Genomic DNA, 20,411 nt, shown 5'->3' with positions numbered 1-20,411 from the left:
TCTGATTAAAGGAGCAAGTGGAGGAGTTTTATTTCTTTGGGATTTTAGAAAAGTCCTTCAGTACTAGAAATAGAAAATAACAGTTGTTTACTGAACATCTCCTATATTTAAGGCATGGGGGACACAAAGACAAAAGAACATGCAAGCCATAAAATAAGTAAAACAGAATCAAGTAATTGTGATTCAGTGTTATGGGAATACAGAAAAGGCATGAATAATTGTGAATAGAGATTTTAGAGAAGGAATTGACAGAAATGGCACATAAGCTAGATTGAGAAGGATTTGTTCATTTAATGCTTATCACCTACCTACTTTATGCTAGGCTCTTTGGTGCTAGATGCAGGATGAATAGCATTCTGACAGAGACAGGAAAATGGGTGGCATGGGCCAAAGGGTAGGCATTCCTATAACAGAGACTGCTAAAATTGATACAGAAAAATGTTGGGAGTCAAACAGAGCTTATGAAGAGAATTATGAGCAGTGTTGTTTGAAAACTCACTAAATAAGGAAAGATTAAATTAATAGTGTCATTAGCTTACTTTCATTCACTCTTTCTATGTGCCAGGTATGATGCTAAGTGTTTGATAAGAAACATTTTATTTAATCCTCATAACAACCCTATGCAGTAAGTGTTATTATTAGCCCCACTTTAGAGATAAGGAAATTGAGGTTTACAAAAAATAAGTAACATATCTATGATCATACAGTTAGAAAGTAGTAGAGCCAGGATTCAACCCAAGGCAGTCCGAGTAAAGAGCCTATATTTTAGTCACTATACTAGCATATAGCGGGCAATAAATTATGAAATTTAGCAAAGCATTTAAAAATGCTTATCTTGGGGTTTTCATGCACATGAATATTGCTTTACAGATGTAGATGGCATGGACCTGGGCAAAAAAGTCAGCATCCCCAGAGACATCATGTTGGAAGAATTATCCCATCTCAGTAACCGTGGTGCCAGACTATTTAAGATGCGACAAAGAAGATCTGACAAATATACATTTGAAAATTTCCATTATGAATCTAAAGCACAAATAAATGTAGGTATAACTTGATAATGTGGTATCTAAATAAATGGGCAGCACTTCTAAATTTATATGTGTTATTAGATTCTCAAACAAGTATTCTACAAATTTTCTTTTCATTCATTCTGTTAGACTTTTTTTTTTATGATAATGAATAGCTTAGGTGGATAAACAAAAGAAATATTATGCATGATATGAGTATCTTTTTAGTTCAGTACAGACATTGTAAGTTTGTAGATTTGGCACTGAAGAACTCCTCTGTTCTGCTAAGACCAGGGAGAGGGAGTGGTGATTGTGGTACTAAAAGTTTCCATGGTCTTATCACCACTGGTTAAATGTTTGGGATGGAAACATTTCCAAAGCACACAGTGCTCCATAAAGTAAGTATAAGCATTTTATTGGCTGAATACATCCTGGCAGTAAAACATGCCTGGGAACTACAGACACAGTTGATCTCCTTTCAAAGCATTTATTCCACATTGTGTAGAGAAGTCTGTTATTTATTAACAACAAAACCAATGTGGACAAAACTCTTTGGACAGAAGTTTTCATCAACCAGAAGTTTAAAAAAGCAAACAAATTAATTAAATTATATTTTACATATTACATGAATACCATATTCTCTTATCATTCAGAGAGATTTTAGAGGAAGAAGTTTATAGTAGAAAAACAATTAGCTTTGGGAAAATGACTTTAAAAATAAAATACCAGGTATGAAGAATCAAAAAGCAATAGTGCATTGGTTCTAAATTTGAGGAGATGCTAGAGACTACAACAAATATAAGTTGTTTTTCTGTCTTTTTTTTATTGAGGGTTTCTTCCTATAACTATGAAAAGTCTATAAGTTTACTTATGAATTTAAACCTGAAACCTTTCCAGCTGCCATCACTAGTTAAGTTGTTTTGAATGAACAGCTAAATTCTTTACAGCAAACAGACTGGTTTCACTGATCTTTTATCATAATTACTAAAACACATTACAAAACTAACAACCACACTCACAAACACTAAAATTTTATTCATTCCTGAACTTTCTATTTCCCTTGTTATGATGCTGGTTAACAATAAATGGTTAGAGAACATCTTAAACAGTATTTTTTCACATTAATGAGCATCCTTCAACACCCATGAATTGAATTTAGTTATAATTATGAATTCAGTTAGACATCAAATTTTACTCAACCATAGTATTTACACTTATGAAGGATGGTTTTCACTTGAAGTCATGGATAAATGTAATGTTATGTTACCCTATAATTATGCCCAGTATCCTCTTATCAGAAAATGTCTGCAGCTAATACAGCATGAGCCTAAAATAACCCCTACCTCATCTGACAGAGTATAATTATATAATCATATTCTTTCAATAATGACAACAGAGAAGCAGCTTTGAAGAATAATATGAAATATAGCAGCTTAAGGGAGATTCTCTGAAAAGTCATCTACAAGTCTAGACATCTGAATAAATGAATAAATCTAGTTTTCATAACTTACATTTATATCTCTAAGTATAATGCTTTAACTACAGTTCTGGTGGAAGGTACAATGAGATTTAAAATGTCCATTAGAATAAAGCATATTCTCTCATCACTAGTATTTCCAATTACTGACAATAATCTTATACACCTGTGGTCAAATGTTCTGGTCATAGGTAAAATGTTTAAGAACAGGTCTTGATAGTTTTTCAGTGTTCCTAGAAGATTGGGAACTAAATAAATAAAATAATCCCAAATAGCTATATTGAAATAAACAATTAAATGCTGATAACTAACACAGAGCAATAAACAATAATAATATATGGAATAAAGTCACATGTCATTGAGTTATATAACATACTCTGAAGTCTGATGAAATTTACTCTCTTCTTTAGAAATGAGGAAAGTAGTATTCAAGGAAGTACATATATTTATTTGGCTTAAGTAACACCATAATAAAGTAGACTGAAACCCAGCTCTCAGAATTCTAGAGTTCTTGCACTGACACTTGTCATGGTGTAATTAAAAGAAACTCTGGCCTGGGAACCGGAAGACCAGGGTTCAGTCCTGGCTCTCCCACAATCTGTGTAATTTGGAGTCAATTTAAAACTTTCTTTGCCTTTCTGGACCTGTTTTCTCATTTATAAAATAAGGGATTGATGCAAATGGTTTTGTAAGGTATTTTCTGGCTTTAAAGATCTGTGTTCTCTGATCCTAATTCTAAAAATGACCTGCATAATAAATCATTGAGGAAGATAGTGAGCTACATTGTATGATGACGCATTTGCTTTATCACGGTATTAGATTGCAACTTGAAGCAAGCATTGATAATGTGACAGGAATTTAAAAAATAATATTAGGTTCAGGTCTAGTTCCATTCATTTATTTATACTTTTGGCAAAAATTTGTTGATTACCTATCATGTTCTAGAAACTATGCTGGGATTTCAAAGATAAATAGCCCTTGTCTAGTGATGGAGAGACAAAATAACACTGAAAAATAGAAAACAACTATTTGCTTATAATCTAATTCTTGAATCATCTTTATATGATTTATATCAAATTAACTTATTGACTATATTTTCTGAAATGACCTTTTCCTTTTACTGCTTCCCTTGAGCTACAGATATTGTCAAAATAATTATTTAACTTATATTTATGCATTTCTTATTTTATTATAATGTTCAGGACATCATTAGATGAAAATATAAACCAACTCCCTGGTAATCAATGCCATTGGTTTAAATATTAAGTATTATTTTTTTTAAAAAAAGCACAGCTTTGGGCTTACTCTATTGCTGAGAAACTGGCAAACTGAAGCCACACAAAACTTATGTCATAAATAACAACAGAAAATAGGCGTTTTTAAAAAGAAACGAAGATACGGTGCTTGCTATATATGCCAATTTTGGAGCCCTAGCTCATGAACTGATCAACTTCTTACAGAAATAGGCAAAAAAAATAAAAAAAAAAAAGAAAGAAAAGGATGAAGAAAATGAGCATTAGAGTGAAAATAAAATAGAAGAATGATTCATCAGAATTAAAAGTCCCTTCCATAAATCACAACAAATTGTTTTGTTTAATCAAAACAATTCAGATTTTACAGTTAAGACTACATCTGCTTTTAGTAACTATGGACTTTTCAAAATCCTTAAAATGTTAGATAATACTGGGAAAAGGGGAAGTATACTGTAACAAGTAATTCTGAAATAAGACCAAACTAAATATACTGAGATTCTGAACATATATTTACTTTGTTCAAAAAATAACTTTATAAAAAATAATTTAAGGCTCATATCATAACTAAAATAAGTCACTACCCAACTATTAAAAGGCTTTGTTTGTATACTTAACAATGACAATAGAGCTACTAGGTGTCTCCTGATAATTAATGACTATTTAGAAAGAGTTGATTTTCCTATCTATAAACGAGGTTAGTGTGACAATTTTTAAATTAATGTAGGTAGAATGATTTGTAAGTTTAGGTGAAATTCATTTCATGGGCACATTTCAGTAATTTATAAAAAGTAATTTTTATGCATGATACAATTAAACTTTCTATATTTATCTCAACTGGCTTTTATTTATAATTAAAGTTAGTGAGAACTTTTCTCTTTTCTAAGAGGTGGTGTAGGTTCAGAAGTGAAAAAAGGTACCAACCCAGTCAATTAAGTTGAACACTTAAGACGAGCTAAATTCAAAACATGGAAAACTGATGTATCTGAGTATAGCATTACTCATCTCTAGAAATTGTTTCTTATTGCCTGTTGAATAAAATGCAAACTTTTATGCCCAGTAATCAAGACCCTGTACTCACCTAGTTGATGTTGCCTCTCATGCCTTCATGCATGGCTCCACAAGCCAGCTTACCCCTACTAACATTGCCCTACTCGTTTCCACAGCAACTTTACCAGGGTGCTGCCTAGAGTAAGGTGAAGGTAAAAGGCACCTGGAGAGTGGCTGTGGGTGGGAGAAGCCTGAAAATGCAATAAACTTTATTTTCTTCATAATTTTATCAGGTGAGGCCTTAATTTATGGCCTTTAATTATAGTGTTTGGATTTTAGGACAAAATAGTCTTTTATCCTCACATTTCTATAAAGTTGAATAAGTACTAAACTGTAAAATTGTACTTTACCTTATCATCTTATAAATAAATACAGAAATGAAAAAATATTTTAAAATACTTTCTGCTTATGTCACACAGAAGAAAGTCAAAATTGGTCTTTATTTGCTATGGCTTTCAATAAATTTTTCCTTCTAAAGTTAAAAGATGATTTGACTTTACGCACTTCTTAAATAGATTGGCTTTTTAAAAAGTATATATATATTTCTCATATATAATTAAAACAATACTTTACCATAGAGATAAGTCCTAGCCATATTTCTGAGGATATAACCTATTACAATGTCTGTTTTTCTCTGTTAAAATGCAAACTGACTGTTTTTAGAGTGCTACATTGCCATAGAATAAATCCTAAATTATAAGAGTAAAACAAATTCACCTAAAACTTTAAAGACAAATGCTCTTCTAAGCATTTTATTTTCTAGAAACCCCAAATTCTTCCTTCTATAAGTTCATGCAGCTTAAAGTGCAAATATTTTTTGTTATATATGACTGCTGTCCAAATTTCAGATTAAATTTTAAAACAAGGCATATTAAAGCATATCATTAAATCCCATGTATAAATAAAATAGTAATGTAACAATGACTAAGCCGTATGTTTGGCGAGTATGCTGTATGATATTAAATTAGTAAAGACTTAAAAATTAAATACTTAGATTCCCCTTTTAGGTATGTTACGAATAGCAAATTACATAATTGATACAAAGCCCTAGACACAGTGCCTGGCACACGGTAAGGCTCAATTAATTAAGTGGATTGCCATCACAAAACAGATCTTAGATTGTTGTCAGTAAAATTTCTCATTCAATAGCTCAACTAATTACAATATAAATTATTGAGACCTCATGTAACAATGAAGTGGCATTGTATTTAAATTCTAAGTATACAAATGGCATCTTGCACATATGATATCTATTAGTGTATCTAATATTTTTGAGTTTTCAGTTGAGTTTACTTTTGATCAAATACAGCACAATATTGCCATGCAGAATGAGAAATTGGATGGAAGCAACTTGGAAAGTGGTTCACAGCAAGCCCCATTTACTCCTCCTAACACCCCGGATCCACGAAGTCCCCCAAATCCAGAAAACATTGCACCAGGTAACTAATCCCCTTACAAATAGAACAATAAAGTTGTTATGCACTTAAATATATGACTCAAGTCATTTGGATTCTTTAGTAAATGGTACCTAAATGATACAGCTTCTCTCATTATGTATCTACTTTGTAGATAAGTTCAGGACAAATGTAAAGATTTAGACCTAGAGGAGTCTTGTAAAACATTTACAGGAGTCTTACGTTCTTTCAGATGGTCCATTGTATTTGTTGGCAATCACCTATTATATTAAAAATTAAGCTGTTTGTAATTATATTGAAATCCTATTTGTATAGAACTGTACAATTTATGAAGTGCTATGATATATATTTGTCTAATTTAATAATAACTCTATGACATTTATTATAATCCTCATTTTACAAATTAAGAACCTGAGGCTGTGAATAGCTATAAGCCAATATTGACTGTTCAAGAATTAAATCCAGATCTGGTACCAAATTTACAGATGCCTCATGTGAAGTGACCTTGTGGAGATTGCTTTTGTTATTTTCTGCTCTCTTACAGAACCTTAAATGCAATCCTTTAATACTGTATATTTGTTTATTATCTTAAAAGAGAAGCAAATGCTATCCAAATCAGTATATGTTACTTGGAAGTATTGTTTGATTTTGAAATATTCAATCAGAAAAATTATCTGATCTATTTAGACAATAACTTTTCAAAATAACTTAAAGCAAATACCTTTAAGTTTTTCCTCAAGAGTAATGTATAAAGTAGGTTTATAAAATTTTCAACTACTTTTATATTGAAATTAGCAATACTTATGTCATATGTTTGTAAATTAAACAGCTAAATTTAGCAAGAGTACTTCTGGAAATCTTCTCAAATAGCAATAGTGTTTTTGAAAATATATAAGTAAAGCAACTGTATAATATTAAATCTTATTTAAAAGTAAGTTGAATGTCAGTCACTGATGAGCTTAGACTTATCAGGATGTTCTTACTGAACACAATGAGAAAAGGTATTGATAGACATAATAAAGTAACATTGAAGGGAACCAAATACACAATTACAATGCACAGAATTCTGAAGTGAAGCATTGTAATAGAGTTCTCAAATAGCTTTACACTTTTAAGTTCTTGAACACAACATTAAGCACATGGGGGAAAAACAAGCTTTAGAATCAGACAGACCTGGGTTCAACCTGCAGGCTCCTTTCATTTCTGCCCATTTTACTACTGTGTTGGGAAGGAAAATAAATCTCTTTGAGTCTCAGTTTTCTCCATCTGTAAAATAAGGAAAATAAATCTCACTGCACATGGTCATTGTGAGAATTAAATGTGAAAATGTAAATATAGTCCCTAACATATAATAAAGTATTCAGTTAAAATTAATCCTTTCCCTACCCACCTTTATATTCTTAATACTCAACAGACTATATACATATTCTTTTAGCTCCAACCACTATACTGCAACCTCTTGCTTTCTAATGTTTGGAATGGTAAGGTTTTTTTTTTAACAGGAAACAGAAGACATATAGAAAAGTTTATGTTGATTCAATCTGGTACTCCCATTACTAAGTTAAAATGTTTATTATTCATCATTATCATAAACTATGAAATTGCAAAAGGAATAGAAAAATTCATCTCTACCCTCAAGGAATCATACATAGGGAGACAGGACAAATGTCCACACTATATTTGTAGTCTCATTTTCTCTCTGCATATATAATTCAATATCATATATACATTTTATTTACCATCAGGAATCTATCTATCTATCTACCTACCTATCTATCTATCTATGTATATATATAAAGAGAGAGAGAAACTTTGAAAATACAAATTCATATAGCTATTTAAAGCTAAATATTCAATTATTAAATATTTGGACATGTCTGTGTGATATAGACTAAGAAAAGGTAGAGTTTGGAGGTTATCAGATAGCTTGTGATGAAGCAAGAGTAATGGATCCTTCCTTCTTGGTCGATGAGTTGAAAAGTATAACAAATTCAGGGAGCAAATTATAGCTTATCCCAATTTAGCAAACATTTTTATTGATTAACCTACTATGTCTCCACAAGCCAACTTATCTCAAATATGAATTAATAAGTCTTACAATGCCACAATACTGTAGGAATGAAGTTCCTTTGAATTTAAATCTGTTATATTAAAAATATATTTAAAAATCAAACAAAAATATTGGCATGTAGCATTGTTGAACTGTATTATTTCTGAGAGGTTAAACATATGTGGATTCTTCCTTGTAAATAATTCAGCATATCAAAAAAGAAAAAAGTTATCAGTTAATTCTATTAAAAAATTTGAAAACCTGGAATGTTAAAAAATGTGAAAAGATTAGACCATTTATAGTTCCTCAAGTCAATAGATTATTATTAGATTATCACAAAACCCTTAAAATGATCATGAACATGATATAGAAGCTTTCAAAAGTATTTCAAACAAAATTGATTTGCAATAAAATACAAGATTCCATGTGCACTAGAATTATAGTTATGTGATCATTATGCGTATAGGTGAAGAAAAACTGGGGAAAAATTGTGTTTTGGTAATGGGATTTCAATAAGTTTTTAAAAATACAGAATTTTAAAATTTCCAATTTCTATATGGTTGACTCTGATCAATTTTAGGAAAGGAATAGGAAATAAAATGTGGTAGTCATGGTAATCGAGTTATGTATACTATACAAAGGAAAGACATGGGAAAAGGTAACTCTGCTTTCCTGGGAAAGTCAGGAGTGAATAAACAGAAGTGATAACCTCAAGCTAAGTCTTAAAATAGCAATTTGTAGGTGACAAGAGTTAGAGAGAGTATTCCAGGCACAGGGAACAAATGGAACAAGTAGGGAGGCATAAGGGGATACAAGCTTCAAGCAGATCCACAGTTCTGGAACATAAAATGTGAGAGGAGAGGGCAGGAGATGAGGCTGGCTGGACAGTTAGGTAGGGCCATTTGTGTCATACTGAATAGTTTTCTTTTTTTGGCCACACTGCATGGCTTGTGGGATCTTAGTTCCCCGACCAGGGATTGAACCCAGGCCATGGCAGTGAAAGTGCTAACCAGTGGACCACCAAGGAATTCCCTTGCTGAGTAGTTTTGATTTTTGTGCCGGGGAGCCATTATAGAACCTGGAGTAAGGGAAGTGAGTGACCTGATAAAGTTTTCCACTTAAAAAGGTCACTCAGGCAGCAACAGGGAGGTGCCTGGACGAAGGGTTGAGAGCTAAAGGATAAGTATGAAGGCTACTGTGAAAACCCAGGCAAGAGATGCGCAGGGCCTGAACCAGGTAGGTAAAAATGGAAATGAGGAGGAAAGAGGTAATTTGCTAGAACAAGATCTCTCAATGTTCTGTTTGCAAATCACTTGCATACAATTTGTAAACAATACCTGAAACTTCCTGTCTTTGGAGGGAAGACTCCATTACCAACATCTTAAGTCGGTGCCCAAGGTGATTCAGAAACACAAAGTTGAGGGCCCCTATTTTAGAAATCCTTAAATATAGTTGGTAATACTTATTGATTTGTTGTGGGAATGAGGAATTGTTTAGGACAGTGCTTCTGTCTTGGACATCTGAGGGTAGTGATAACATTTGCTAAGATGACCAATATACAAAAAGAAGCAGAATGTATTGGAAAATGGATGCATGTAGGTCTAGGTAGGTTATAAAGGGTGCCAGGAGAGTATTAATTTGGACAAATATAATACGTGGTTGAACAGAAGGGCCTGGAGATCAAAAACAAACCTTGGAATCGTCAATCTGTAGGTCACAGTTAAAGCCAAGAATATAAATGAAATTTTCTAGGCAGAGTGTATAGTCTAAGAAAAGAGCTTTGAGTAACACCAACATTTAAGTGGCAAGCGGAGAGAAGCAGCCTACCGAAGAGACTACCATTTGATACCGGAGACAATCAGAAGAAAATTAAATTCCTGCAAAAAATAACTGTCTACTGGTGAAATTATCAAGAGTTTTTGGAAAAGAAAAAGTAATTTTTAGTGTAAAGAAAGGATAGGCATGGTTTGACAGAAGAAACTTGAAAACATTTTAGAGAAGGAAAAGAGCATCAGGGAAACCCAAAAGTAGGAGTGATCACACGGTAGAGGTTTTGACATGGTGGAAGAGAGAATTATATGAAAGACATAACTAGGTGGTATGGTAGTATAGCTGGAGAGTAAACAGCTGTGCCTTTGAAGACTTGAAGAATGTCACTTAATGCATGTGAAAATGGTTTCACATTTATGCCAGGAATTTGTGTGACTTTTAAATGGTACTTACAGAAAATTTCTAGCTCGTGTGAGAATAAATTGAGGAGGTGAGATTGGAAGCAGAAAAGTTAGAAATCCTCAGGAACAAAGTAAACAAGGGATGGACACATCAGGCAGTAAGAAGGGCCTGATTAAGATAGTGGAAACAAATTGCTTCACCATTTTGAAGTTTGAACATTTTACAGACCACTCAGAAATTCAGGATAGTCAACACCTGAACATTACTTCTAAAGAATCAGCTCCAGAGGAGGGAGATTTTGTCTTCATTGATATTTCCCCAGAACCTAGACCACAGTAAACACTCAATTTACATTTCTAAATTAATCCATTAAGTGTGGTATATAAGGCCTAGTATAAATTAATATAAGGGGCACAATTTTTAAAAAATTAATAGTTTCACTGAACAAATATATACTAAGATAGTCAAGGAAAAAATTAACTATGATTTGGTAAAATTAAACACTAAGTGGTTTCTTTTGAAAATCCCATAAATTAAAAGGGGTTTAAAAATGTCTCACACTTTCAGACTACTCTTTTCTGAGAGATCATAAAAAGAATGCATTCTTCATAAATTTACCCCTGCATGAAAAATTAAACATGGGAAAATGTTAGGTGGAGTTTAGTAACTCTTAGGCACTCTGTGTTTACTTATTCTTGCAATATTTTTCCAAAGGATATTCTGGACCACTGAAGGAAATTCCTCCTGAAAGATTCAACACCACAGCTGTCCCTAAGTACTACCAGTCACCCTGGGAACAGGCCATTAGCAATGATCCGGAGCTTTTAGAGGCTTTATACCCTAAACTTTTCAAGCCTGAAGGAAAGGCAGAACTGCCTGATTACAGGAGCTTTAACAGGTAATTCAATTATCCTGGGTGACACTTCAGCATGCAATAGCAAGGCTTTTATATCATGGTATGGAGAACTGAATCTTCTGGTAAAAAAAAATTTTTAAAGACTCTAAATAGCAATATATAATATCTCCTTAGCCTAGGCAAAGACTCATTTTTGCAATATTATTAATATGTCAAACCTTAGTCCCTTTTTAGTATAACAATGAATGCTATAATACAGAAACAATCACTAAGATCATCACCCACATTTTAAAATGTTATTTTAATAATAATTTCTAATTTGAAGGTTGATATTAGTTTATGTGTTGCTCCAAATGACAATGCTGTTCAAGAATTTCAGAAATAATTTTCATGCAGGACTATGAGAATTACCATCTAACTCTAGGTTCCAATTTATATTTGTGTAGGCTTTAAGCCAGATTAAAGGTAATTTAGGGCCAAGACTCCAGCACATATACACACCAATACTTATGCTACCAAAAATACTGCCAAATAATATCTGCCTTATAGTTTACACAATGGACATTTATTTTTCCCTGTTATCCATTTTTTATAATTTCCATATATTTTTAATGGTCTCATAATCCATTCTTTGACCACTAGATTTTCATTTTGCAGTAAAATATCTCCAGTATCTTGTCTCACACCCACTCAATTTATAGGCTGCTTAGTGATTATTCACTTAAAAATTAATAAATTAAGGAGTAAATTTTTGATTTACAAAAGAATGCCACAAAGCCTGCATTTAAATAGTGACCTTCCTTAGTACTTTTCAAATTATTGTACTATTAACATTTTAGTTTTCACATATTGCTATAGTAATAGTATGAGTACTACATCTATTATTAGTAATACATTAGTAATACATCTACTAGTATTACATCTAATACTACTAGCATTATTAGTAATGCTAGTAGTATTAGTACTACATCTATTGCATAAATGAGGTATATCATATAATTTAAGGAGGGTTTGAGGTGTGGCAAAGAAAGGATGTTGAAAGCCCATTCTAATCAATGATATAATTTTTTTCAAAAATGAGAATGTAGAAAATTATAAAAGTAAAACACTAGGAAGAAATGGAAACTAATGGAATACTTGAGGCTTGTTTTTGATATTAGTGCTTTAGAGATGCCATATGACTTCTGTATACCTTGTGGCTTCAGTACCCCATACCTGCTGAGCAGCTTGCTTCCAGTTCTACAAACACACTATAGTATCTGGGTTGGTTATAAAGAGATGCCTATTGATTGTATAAAGACCAAGTGAGTGCTATAACAATGAACACAATACTATATAATTAGGAAATGTAGCTCCCTGTGTTAAATCAAGGCTTTTGTAAACGTAACACTGTATGTGTGTGTGAAAGAGAGAGAAGGGTGGGGGGAGAGAAATTAACTTGCTAGTAGTTCTCCTTTACCTGAGAAAATTTTATTTGAATATATCTATTTTTTTCTTTTTGTAAAAACAAATGAGAACAACAGAAACAGGGAGAGGAAGGGGGAGGAAATAAGTAGTTTCCAAATATTCTCAAAGTCTTTTGCAAAGAGTAAAATAATGCTCTTTGGTAGCCCCATATTATTATACATAATTACTAGATATTGTTAATAAAGCATGTAAGAGTGAGATACAGTCTTATAGCCTTCAGCAGTGGTAATGACTGGATGAGAATGGGCTCCCAAGTCTAATCAAAATAGCCCATAACTTTGTATTCTTATACTCATTTTGAGATATGTAAATATTTATGTTATATTTAAATAACACTATATTAAACCTATGTAACATGTGAGGAAAAGTAAACTAGGAGCAAGGAGGTTTCCAGCTCTGCTTCAAAAAGCCGTAAGACTTTGGGTATGTCACTTAACCTTTCCTTGTATTAATTTCCTCATCTGTAAATACGTTGTATGATTATATGATTAAGTACCTTTAAATATATAACATGCATTATCTATTTAGTAGAGCAATTTATTTTAACTTCTATACAACCATTTTACATAATTTTTTACCTTATAGAATAATCAGTAATTATTATGGGTGTTTTATATGTCCAGCACTATTAATTTTTACAAATGCAAACCAATTATTGATCAATTGAAATAAACAACAAAGCATATATTGACTGAATCTGAGTGAAACAAGCCTGTTAGTCACTACATAGACGATAAAGTGTAAAAATCATTTTAAGTCAGATCTATGTTTGAAGAAATTATGTTACGGGAATCATAGAGATGCACAGTGATCTTTTAGTAGCATATTCCAAATCTTTCAGTGGAATGTTTTGCTTCACTAACTAAAACTTGAAACTATTTTCAGAGATCTTAAAAATCTTACAAATAGTCTCTCACTTTGAATGCTTAACATCTCTGTTAAAAGATTTTCTTTACTTTGTGTCCGAGGGCAATAAAAATTTAAACAGGATATAGTCTCGATGGTGCCAAAGAAAAGAAAACTCTGCTTTTCAAAGAGCAAACTTTCACTGGATAAGTGGTAGGAGGGAGGAGATGGGTGATGAACAGAAGGGAATGTTTTCATTTACAGAAGAAAATGACCCACAAATTGGGTGGGAAAAACAAAACAGAACTGGATAAAAAGGGAAAAGCTAATGCACTAAATGCCAAACCCAAATATTGGATTTCAGTGGCACGGGAACATTTCTTTTTTCATTTAATTCAGAAAAAAAAATAAATAAATGAGTAAAGGTGATTTCTGGAATTAATAAATACAAGATTAATTGACCAAATTCAGCCTAAATCTAGAAATGCTCAACTCCAGCCTCTTGTATCCAATGGATATCCATATACTCTTAAACTCCTGCAAATGAACGTATGTCTTGTGCAATTGCTGGGGGCCCCACAATTAAAAAGGCCATGGCTGGTTTAATGTTTTGCTTTAATGTTTGAAATTTTTAACAATTTTTTAACAAAGGGGCTCGAGCTTTCATGTTGCACTGTGCCCTACAAAATTATGTGGTGGGTCCTGATCCCAGGTTCTAAACTTTACCCTAAGCTCCTCTGTATTCAGGAAATTTTTCCCTTAAAGTAACTATATTGGTCCATACGTGTCTTTTCCCCCCTCACGTTTCACTCTTCTCTTGTCTGTGAGTTCACTGAGGTTAAGACTTATTACAATGTTTGAATTCCTAGCATATAGCAGAGTGTCTAGATATAATAAGCAATCAGTAATTCATCAGATGAATAAATGAATGAATCAACAAATGAACAAACTATTAATTTACAGTGGTAAATTTCTAAAATGACAAAATATTGTCTTGGACATCCAAGAATAAGTTTTACTTATGTACTGAGTCAAATTTGAGTCATAGAGACTCTTCAATTCACTAAATCACATGACAAAATGTGGGATATTAATCACCTAGTTACACCACGAATGTGACAGCAACCTGGTTTGACACCATTTAGACACAGCCAAGTGGTTGAGATTCCTAAATATACTGCTCTACTTAGGAAGTGATCTCAGAAGGCCCAATACTCCTTAAGAGTTATCTTGTGCGGGTATGATATAAGGTAGTATAGAAGAGAAGGCCTTCAGTGAGTTTGGATGCCTAGATTTAAATCCTGATTCTACACCTTACTAGGTGGGTAACTTTGGGCAAGTCATTTAACTATCTGTGCTTCAGTTTCATCCATTAAATGGCGATATAAAAAGAATCAACTCATAAGGTTGTTGTGAGAATTTAATGAGACAATCATGTAAAGCTTGGTACTCAAAGTGTGGTCAGACCAGCTGTGCTGGCATCACCTGGGAACTGGTTAGAAATGCAGAATTTCAGGACACACACTAGATTGACTGAATTAGCATCTGTACTTCAACAAGATCCCAAGGTGATTCCTATACCAAAAGAGTTTGAGAAGCACTTAAAACAGTGTCAGGTGCACAGTACCCTGTCAATAAATAATAGCTTTATTACTATGCCTTCTGAAGTTTAACAGTCATAAAGCACCTGACTGATGATCTAAATTCTTAAAGTTCTTTTCCTAAACAATCTCTCTCACCTCCAGAGTAATGGTTTTAGGCCCTGGATGTGAAAGCCTATACTGATATGATTGCTGAAATACTACATTAGACTGAGGTTACTGCATCAGTCAGTGATCTGTTTTTATCCATATCTTCTACAGCAATTTGGGGGAAATATTATAAGGTCAGTTATCTTGAGAACAGATGCAATAGAAAGTAAAACATACTGTTCTTCAGAAGGGAGCAAAACACTGGAAGACAAGAAAATTATGGGCCAGTAAGACATGAGATTCTATACTATATGACACAGTTACATCTGCTACAGCCATTTTTGAGGTCACCTATCCACTCTGTGGACACTGAAGATCTTATCTGGCTCTCCCTCTTCTTCCCCAGTACTATTCCTGTCATCACTTTTTGGTGGCTTAAGTATCCACGTAAATAATACACTGAACTCTCAGCCCTTTCAAGTCCTTGACTGTCTTGCTTTTAAGGATCTGTCTCTCAATCCCACCTTAGTCACTCTTGGCTTTTCTTAATGTTTGTCACTACCAATACCTATTATCACCTTCAAAATCTCAATTTCAAGCATCCTGCTCTCTATCACATTTTATCTTTATTTTTCATTTATTCTTTATTTCAATAATGTTTCCATTCCACACATCAAAGCCATCTCACTTTTCAAAGTCTATCAATCATTTTCTCCTTACTTTATCAGACTCCACGGTCCCTCACTATTATCACCCAGAAATTAAGATATTCAAGAAAGATCATAGGTGATTGAGCTTTGAAGAAAATCAGATCTCTTCCAGGCTTTAAAATAGTCTCTGCAATACTGGAAAATCTATATAGTCTTGCCAATTCCATTGTCCAAATGTTTATAAGAATCTTCTAGGTACAATACATTATACAAGTACATATATTGAGTAAGTTACAAAGATACATCAGAGAGAATTCTGGTCCTCTTCGAGTGCAGGCTGGTAAGAAATACGACAGACAGACCAGTGGATATAATGAAAGATGGAAAATAGGGTTACAGGGGAGGTAAAAATAGAGTCCATGGAAACTTAGGGGAGAAAGAGCTTATTTCTGGCTGTGGAAGATCAGGGAAAGCTTCAAGAAGAAAGTTAAATTATTAAATACTTAAATATAAATTACTTATATAACATACTTAGAACTTAAAGAACTTAAAGGGGATTTAGAAATGTAGTAATAAGGGTCAGAGCACTCCAGGCAGAGAAAAATGAATATTTGTAAAGGCAATGAGGTTGGAAAGCATAAGGAAAAGAGCAAGCAGTGTATCAGTTTGACTGGAACAAAGGGTATATGAAAGTGAATAGGGAAAAACCAGCATGGACCTTTCCATTGGGATGTGAAAGTAATTTTTTCCACACATACACCAACCCTGTTCCTCTTTGTCTTCTATCAGCCAGTTGCTGAAACTCTAAACCTAGGAGTAATTCTTGATTTCTACATTTCTCTCACAATTTTTATCCAATTTGTCAGCAAATCCTGTTGACTCTACCCATAGAACACATCTTGAAACCACCCACTTCTTCAAGGAAAACACCTGAAATCCAAGCTGCCATAATTTCTCACTTGAATTGCTACAATATCTTCCCTTCTTCCATTCTTGTCCACCTATAATTGTTCACATAGTAACAGCTGCCAGAGTGATCTTTATAAAAATTTAGTCAGATTATACTTACCACTCCCCTGTCTAACACCTTATGATGGCTCCCTTTCACACTTAGAATGAAATCCATATTCCTTATTGGACAAAGTTCCACACAATCTACCTCTCTGTCCTCTCTCCTTTCTGCCATCCCCCTCACCTGTCTAACAAGATAGGCCTTCTTTCTTTTCCTGAAAAGATCAACATTATTTCTGCTTTAGATTCTTTGCATTAGCTACTCCCTCTACCTGAAATGCTGAAGTGCTTCAGCCATACGGTCCATAGCTAACTTCTGACCTTCAGATGGCAGTTTAAATGTCACCTCTTCAGAGATGTCTTCTCTACCTATCTAGTCATTCAGTTGTGCCCTATTATATCATCCTATTTTAATCTTCTCATAGCTCTTGTCATTATTGGATATTTGTCTATATGTTTATGATTTTTAAAATTTATTAGTTTTTTATTGACGTATAGTTGACTTACATGTTTTTTTTCATCTGTAATCCACTGCTGTTTTTTATCTTTTTTTTGTTTGTTTGTTTTTTGCGCGGTACGCGGGCCTCTCACTGTTGTGGCCTCTCCCATTGCGGAGCACAGGCTCCGGACTAGCAGGCTCAGCGGCCATGGCTCACGGGCCCAGCCGGCTCCACGGCATGTGGGATCTTCCCGGACCGGGGCACGAACCCATGTCCCCTGCATCGGCAGGTGGATTCTCAACCACTGCGCCACCAGGGAAGCCCTAATTTCTATTTTTTTTAACATCTTTATTGGAGTATAATTGCTTTACAATGGTGTGTTAGTTTCTGCTTTACAACAAAGTGAATCAGCTATAAATATACATATATCCCCATATCTCCTCCCTCTTGCATCTCCCTCCCACACTCCCTATCCCACCCCTCTAGGTGGTCACAAAGCACCAAGCTGATCTCCCTGTGCTATGTGGCTGCTTCCCACTAGCTATCTATCTTACATTTGGTAGTGTATATATGTCCACGCCACTCTTTCACTTTGTCCCAGCTTACCCTTCCCCCTCCCCGTGTTCTCAAGTCCATTCTCTACGTCTGCATCTTTATTCCAGTTCTGCCCCTAGGTTTTTCATGACCTTTTTTTTAAATTTTAGATTCCATATATATGTGTTAGCATACAGTATTTTTTTCTCTTTCTGACTTACTTCACTCTGTATGACTCTGTTTATGTTTTTTAATTGTCTGTCTCCTTCGCTAGAATATAAAAGCTTAGACTTTGACTACATTGTTCACTGGTTATACCCCCAGCACTTAGAACTGTGCCTGGCACTGAGTGAATGAATAATTAATGGCTAAATCAAACGAAGCTAGGATGTTACATGGGACCTTGGATGCCAAGGTAAGGAAGGTGGACTTTATTCAGATGAGTAGAAGGATTTTGAGGTTTTTGAGATAGAGGTGGAAAGATGCAAAGATATACCTCTTGCCTTCAAAGAGTTTATAATTCACAGATGACCCAAACAAAATCGTATTCTGAAAAAGAGAAGCTAACAATACAAAGTACCATATTATAAGCACTAAATGATTCACATAAGACAATCAACGTGACAGGAATTTGGTTAAGAAAGGGAGTGAGGGCTGGTGGAGAGGAGGCACAGAGGAAATATCTTAAGCAAGTATAACATTGTCAGCAAAGGTGCAAAGGCAAGAAACGTTGTGATGTCCAGGGAAGAGATTAGCTCAGTCCAAAACTAAGAGTACATACATAAGGACTTTACACCAATTTATTATGAAATATCTGTTTTATCATAAAGGCATGGTCCTTGAATGGAAATGCTTGCCTCAGAGGCCAAAAACGGAAACACTACTAAGAATATAACACAACAACATGCCCATAAGATCATGCATTAAATTGTTTTCTATTTTCTGTCAAATAAATTTGAATATTAATTAATTTATCCTTTTTCTTTTCATTTCTCACAGAGTTGCCACCCCATTTGGAGGTTTTGAAAAAGCATCAAAAATGGTTAAATTTAAGGTTCCAGATTTTGACCTGCTACTTCTAACAGATCCCAGGTTCATGGCCTTTGCCAATCCTCTTTCTGGAAGACGGTCCTTTAATAGGACTCCTAAGGGATGGATATCTGAGAATATTCCTATAGTGGTAACAACTGAACCTACAGAGGATACCACCATACCGGAATCAGAAGACCTATGAAAAGAAAGTTGTATGTGACACAAGAACCTGTGAACGTGAATGTTGCTGTTTTATTATTCTACTTACTTGCAAAGCCACTTACACTCTTCATTAGTAGCCATAATTTAATAGCAATTTAGCAATTTTCCTTTTATGACATTTAATTTCAATCTCAGATCAAAATCTAATAAATAATTAAAAATCTTATTTTAAAACCTTTTAAGTCACTTGTCTTTATTCATAATCTTGTTTTCACCTGGTCTAAGCAATCCAGCCTTTTCACTGAGAAAGTCCAGAAAAGTTACTGACAGCAAAGGGTTTCATTTTTGTTGCCTTTAATATAAGGTATTACTGAATAAGTTTTTCAAATGGATCTAGAATCAAAATATAGTGCAAGATATTTAGATTAATTCAGGGTTTTATTTAAGGGATGAAAGCTATGGAAGTTGATATACAAACATTATTGATGGAGAAAAGGGTTGGGTTCTTCTTTTCTGACAAGCTTCCATGATAAAATAACTTGTCTAGATGAAGTCTTTTCATTAGTCATTCTTAGAATTTCTAAAGTGCTTTGTATTTTTCAACGTGCTTTGAATCATTAGGTAATTGTTCCAGATGGCATTCGCCAGAGTTCAATTGGGTTATTTTTGTTTAGTATTAAGTCAAGGAGACTGAGAGACAATGACTCAAAGAACGTCATACTATTGCAGTTTTCATGATCAAGGTATACTTGGAGTTCAAGTTCCACAATGTTGTGTGTTGATTAGGTTCAACTTTATGTATGTATTTTTAGAAGAGTAATAACAAAATACATGCTAATATACATATAAATAAATATATGTATACGACGGGAGGACAAAGAGAGTGTGTAATTTGAATTGGCAGCTTTCTTTGCTGAATCTTTAAATTCTGCTCAAATCCTTAAGCACTAGGGAGTATATGCCATAAAACACAAATAAAAACAAGAAATGGAAGAATACGAAAGCATTTGAAAGTAATATAGCACACATCTATCATGAAATATATTAATATATTTGTATAAAAGACTCAAACTAATATAAAGTTATAGATATATCTTAAAATATGGTTGAAGAAATATATGCCATGGAACTGGTAAGACATAAATATCAATTCTTCCCATTTCAGTTCAGTTAAAAGTTCTGTGATAGATGTTTATACCAGAGAAGAAATGTCTTATCCATAGAAAACTATCTACCACATTAAGTTTAGGAGACTGGAAGAAGGAAAGTGTATAACAGAGTAATGAAAATGCTGTGTAACA

The 20,411-nt window shown here is 33.6% G+C and overlaps 1 protein-coding gene across 1 annotated transcript in view; it reads left to right on the top strand.

Moving 5' to 3' along the window:
- The window catches only part of MYOZ2 (myozenin 2), a gene marked incomplete at both ends in the record, with an annotated part of 33,826 nt that extends 14,676 nt beyond the window's left edge, over positions 1-19,150 (top strand). Inside the window, 4 exons of the mRNA XM_079710372.1 lie at positions 871-1,040; positions 6,094-6,223; positions 11,136-11,319; positions 18,916-19,150. Coding sequence (XP_079566498.1) covers positions 871-1,040; positions 6,094-6,223; positions 11,136-11,319; positions 18,916-19,150 — 719 coding nt within the window. The remainder of the gene's footprint in view (positions 1-870; positions 1,041-6,093; positions 6,224-11,135; positions 11,320-18,915) is intronic.
- Between the last annotated feature and the right edge of the window lie 1,261 nt (positions 19,151-20,411).

Source organism: Hyperoodon ampullatus, assembly GCF_949752795.1.
Source record: "Hyperoodon ampullatus genome assembly, chromosome: 1".
Classification (NCBI taxonomy): domain Eukaryota; kingdom Metazoa; phylum Chordata; class Mammalia; order Artiodactyla; family Ziphiidae; genus Hyperoodon; species Hyperoodon ampullatus.
The sequence above is the reverse complement of the archived record's forward strand: the minus strand, read 5'-3'. Positions and strand labels throughout refer to the sequence as shown.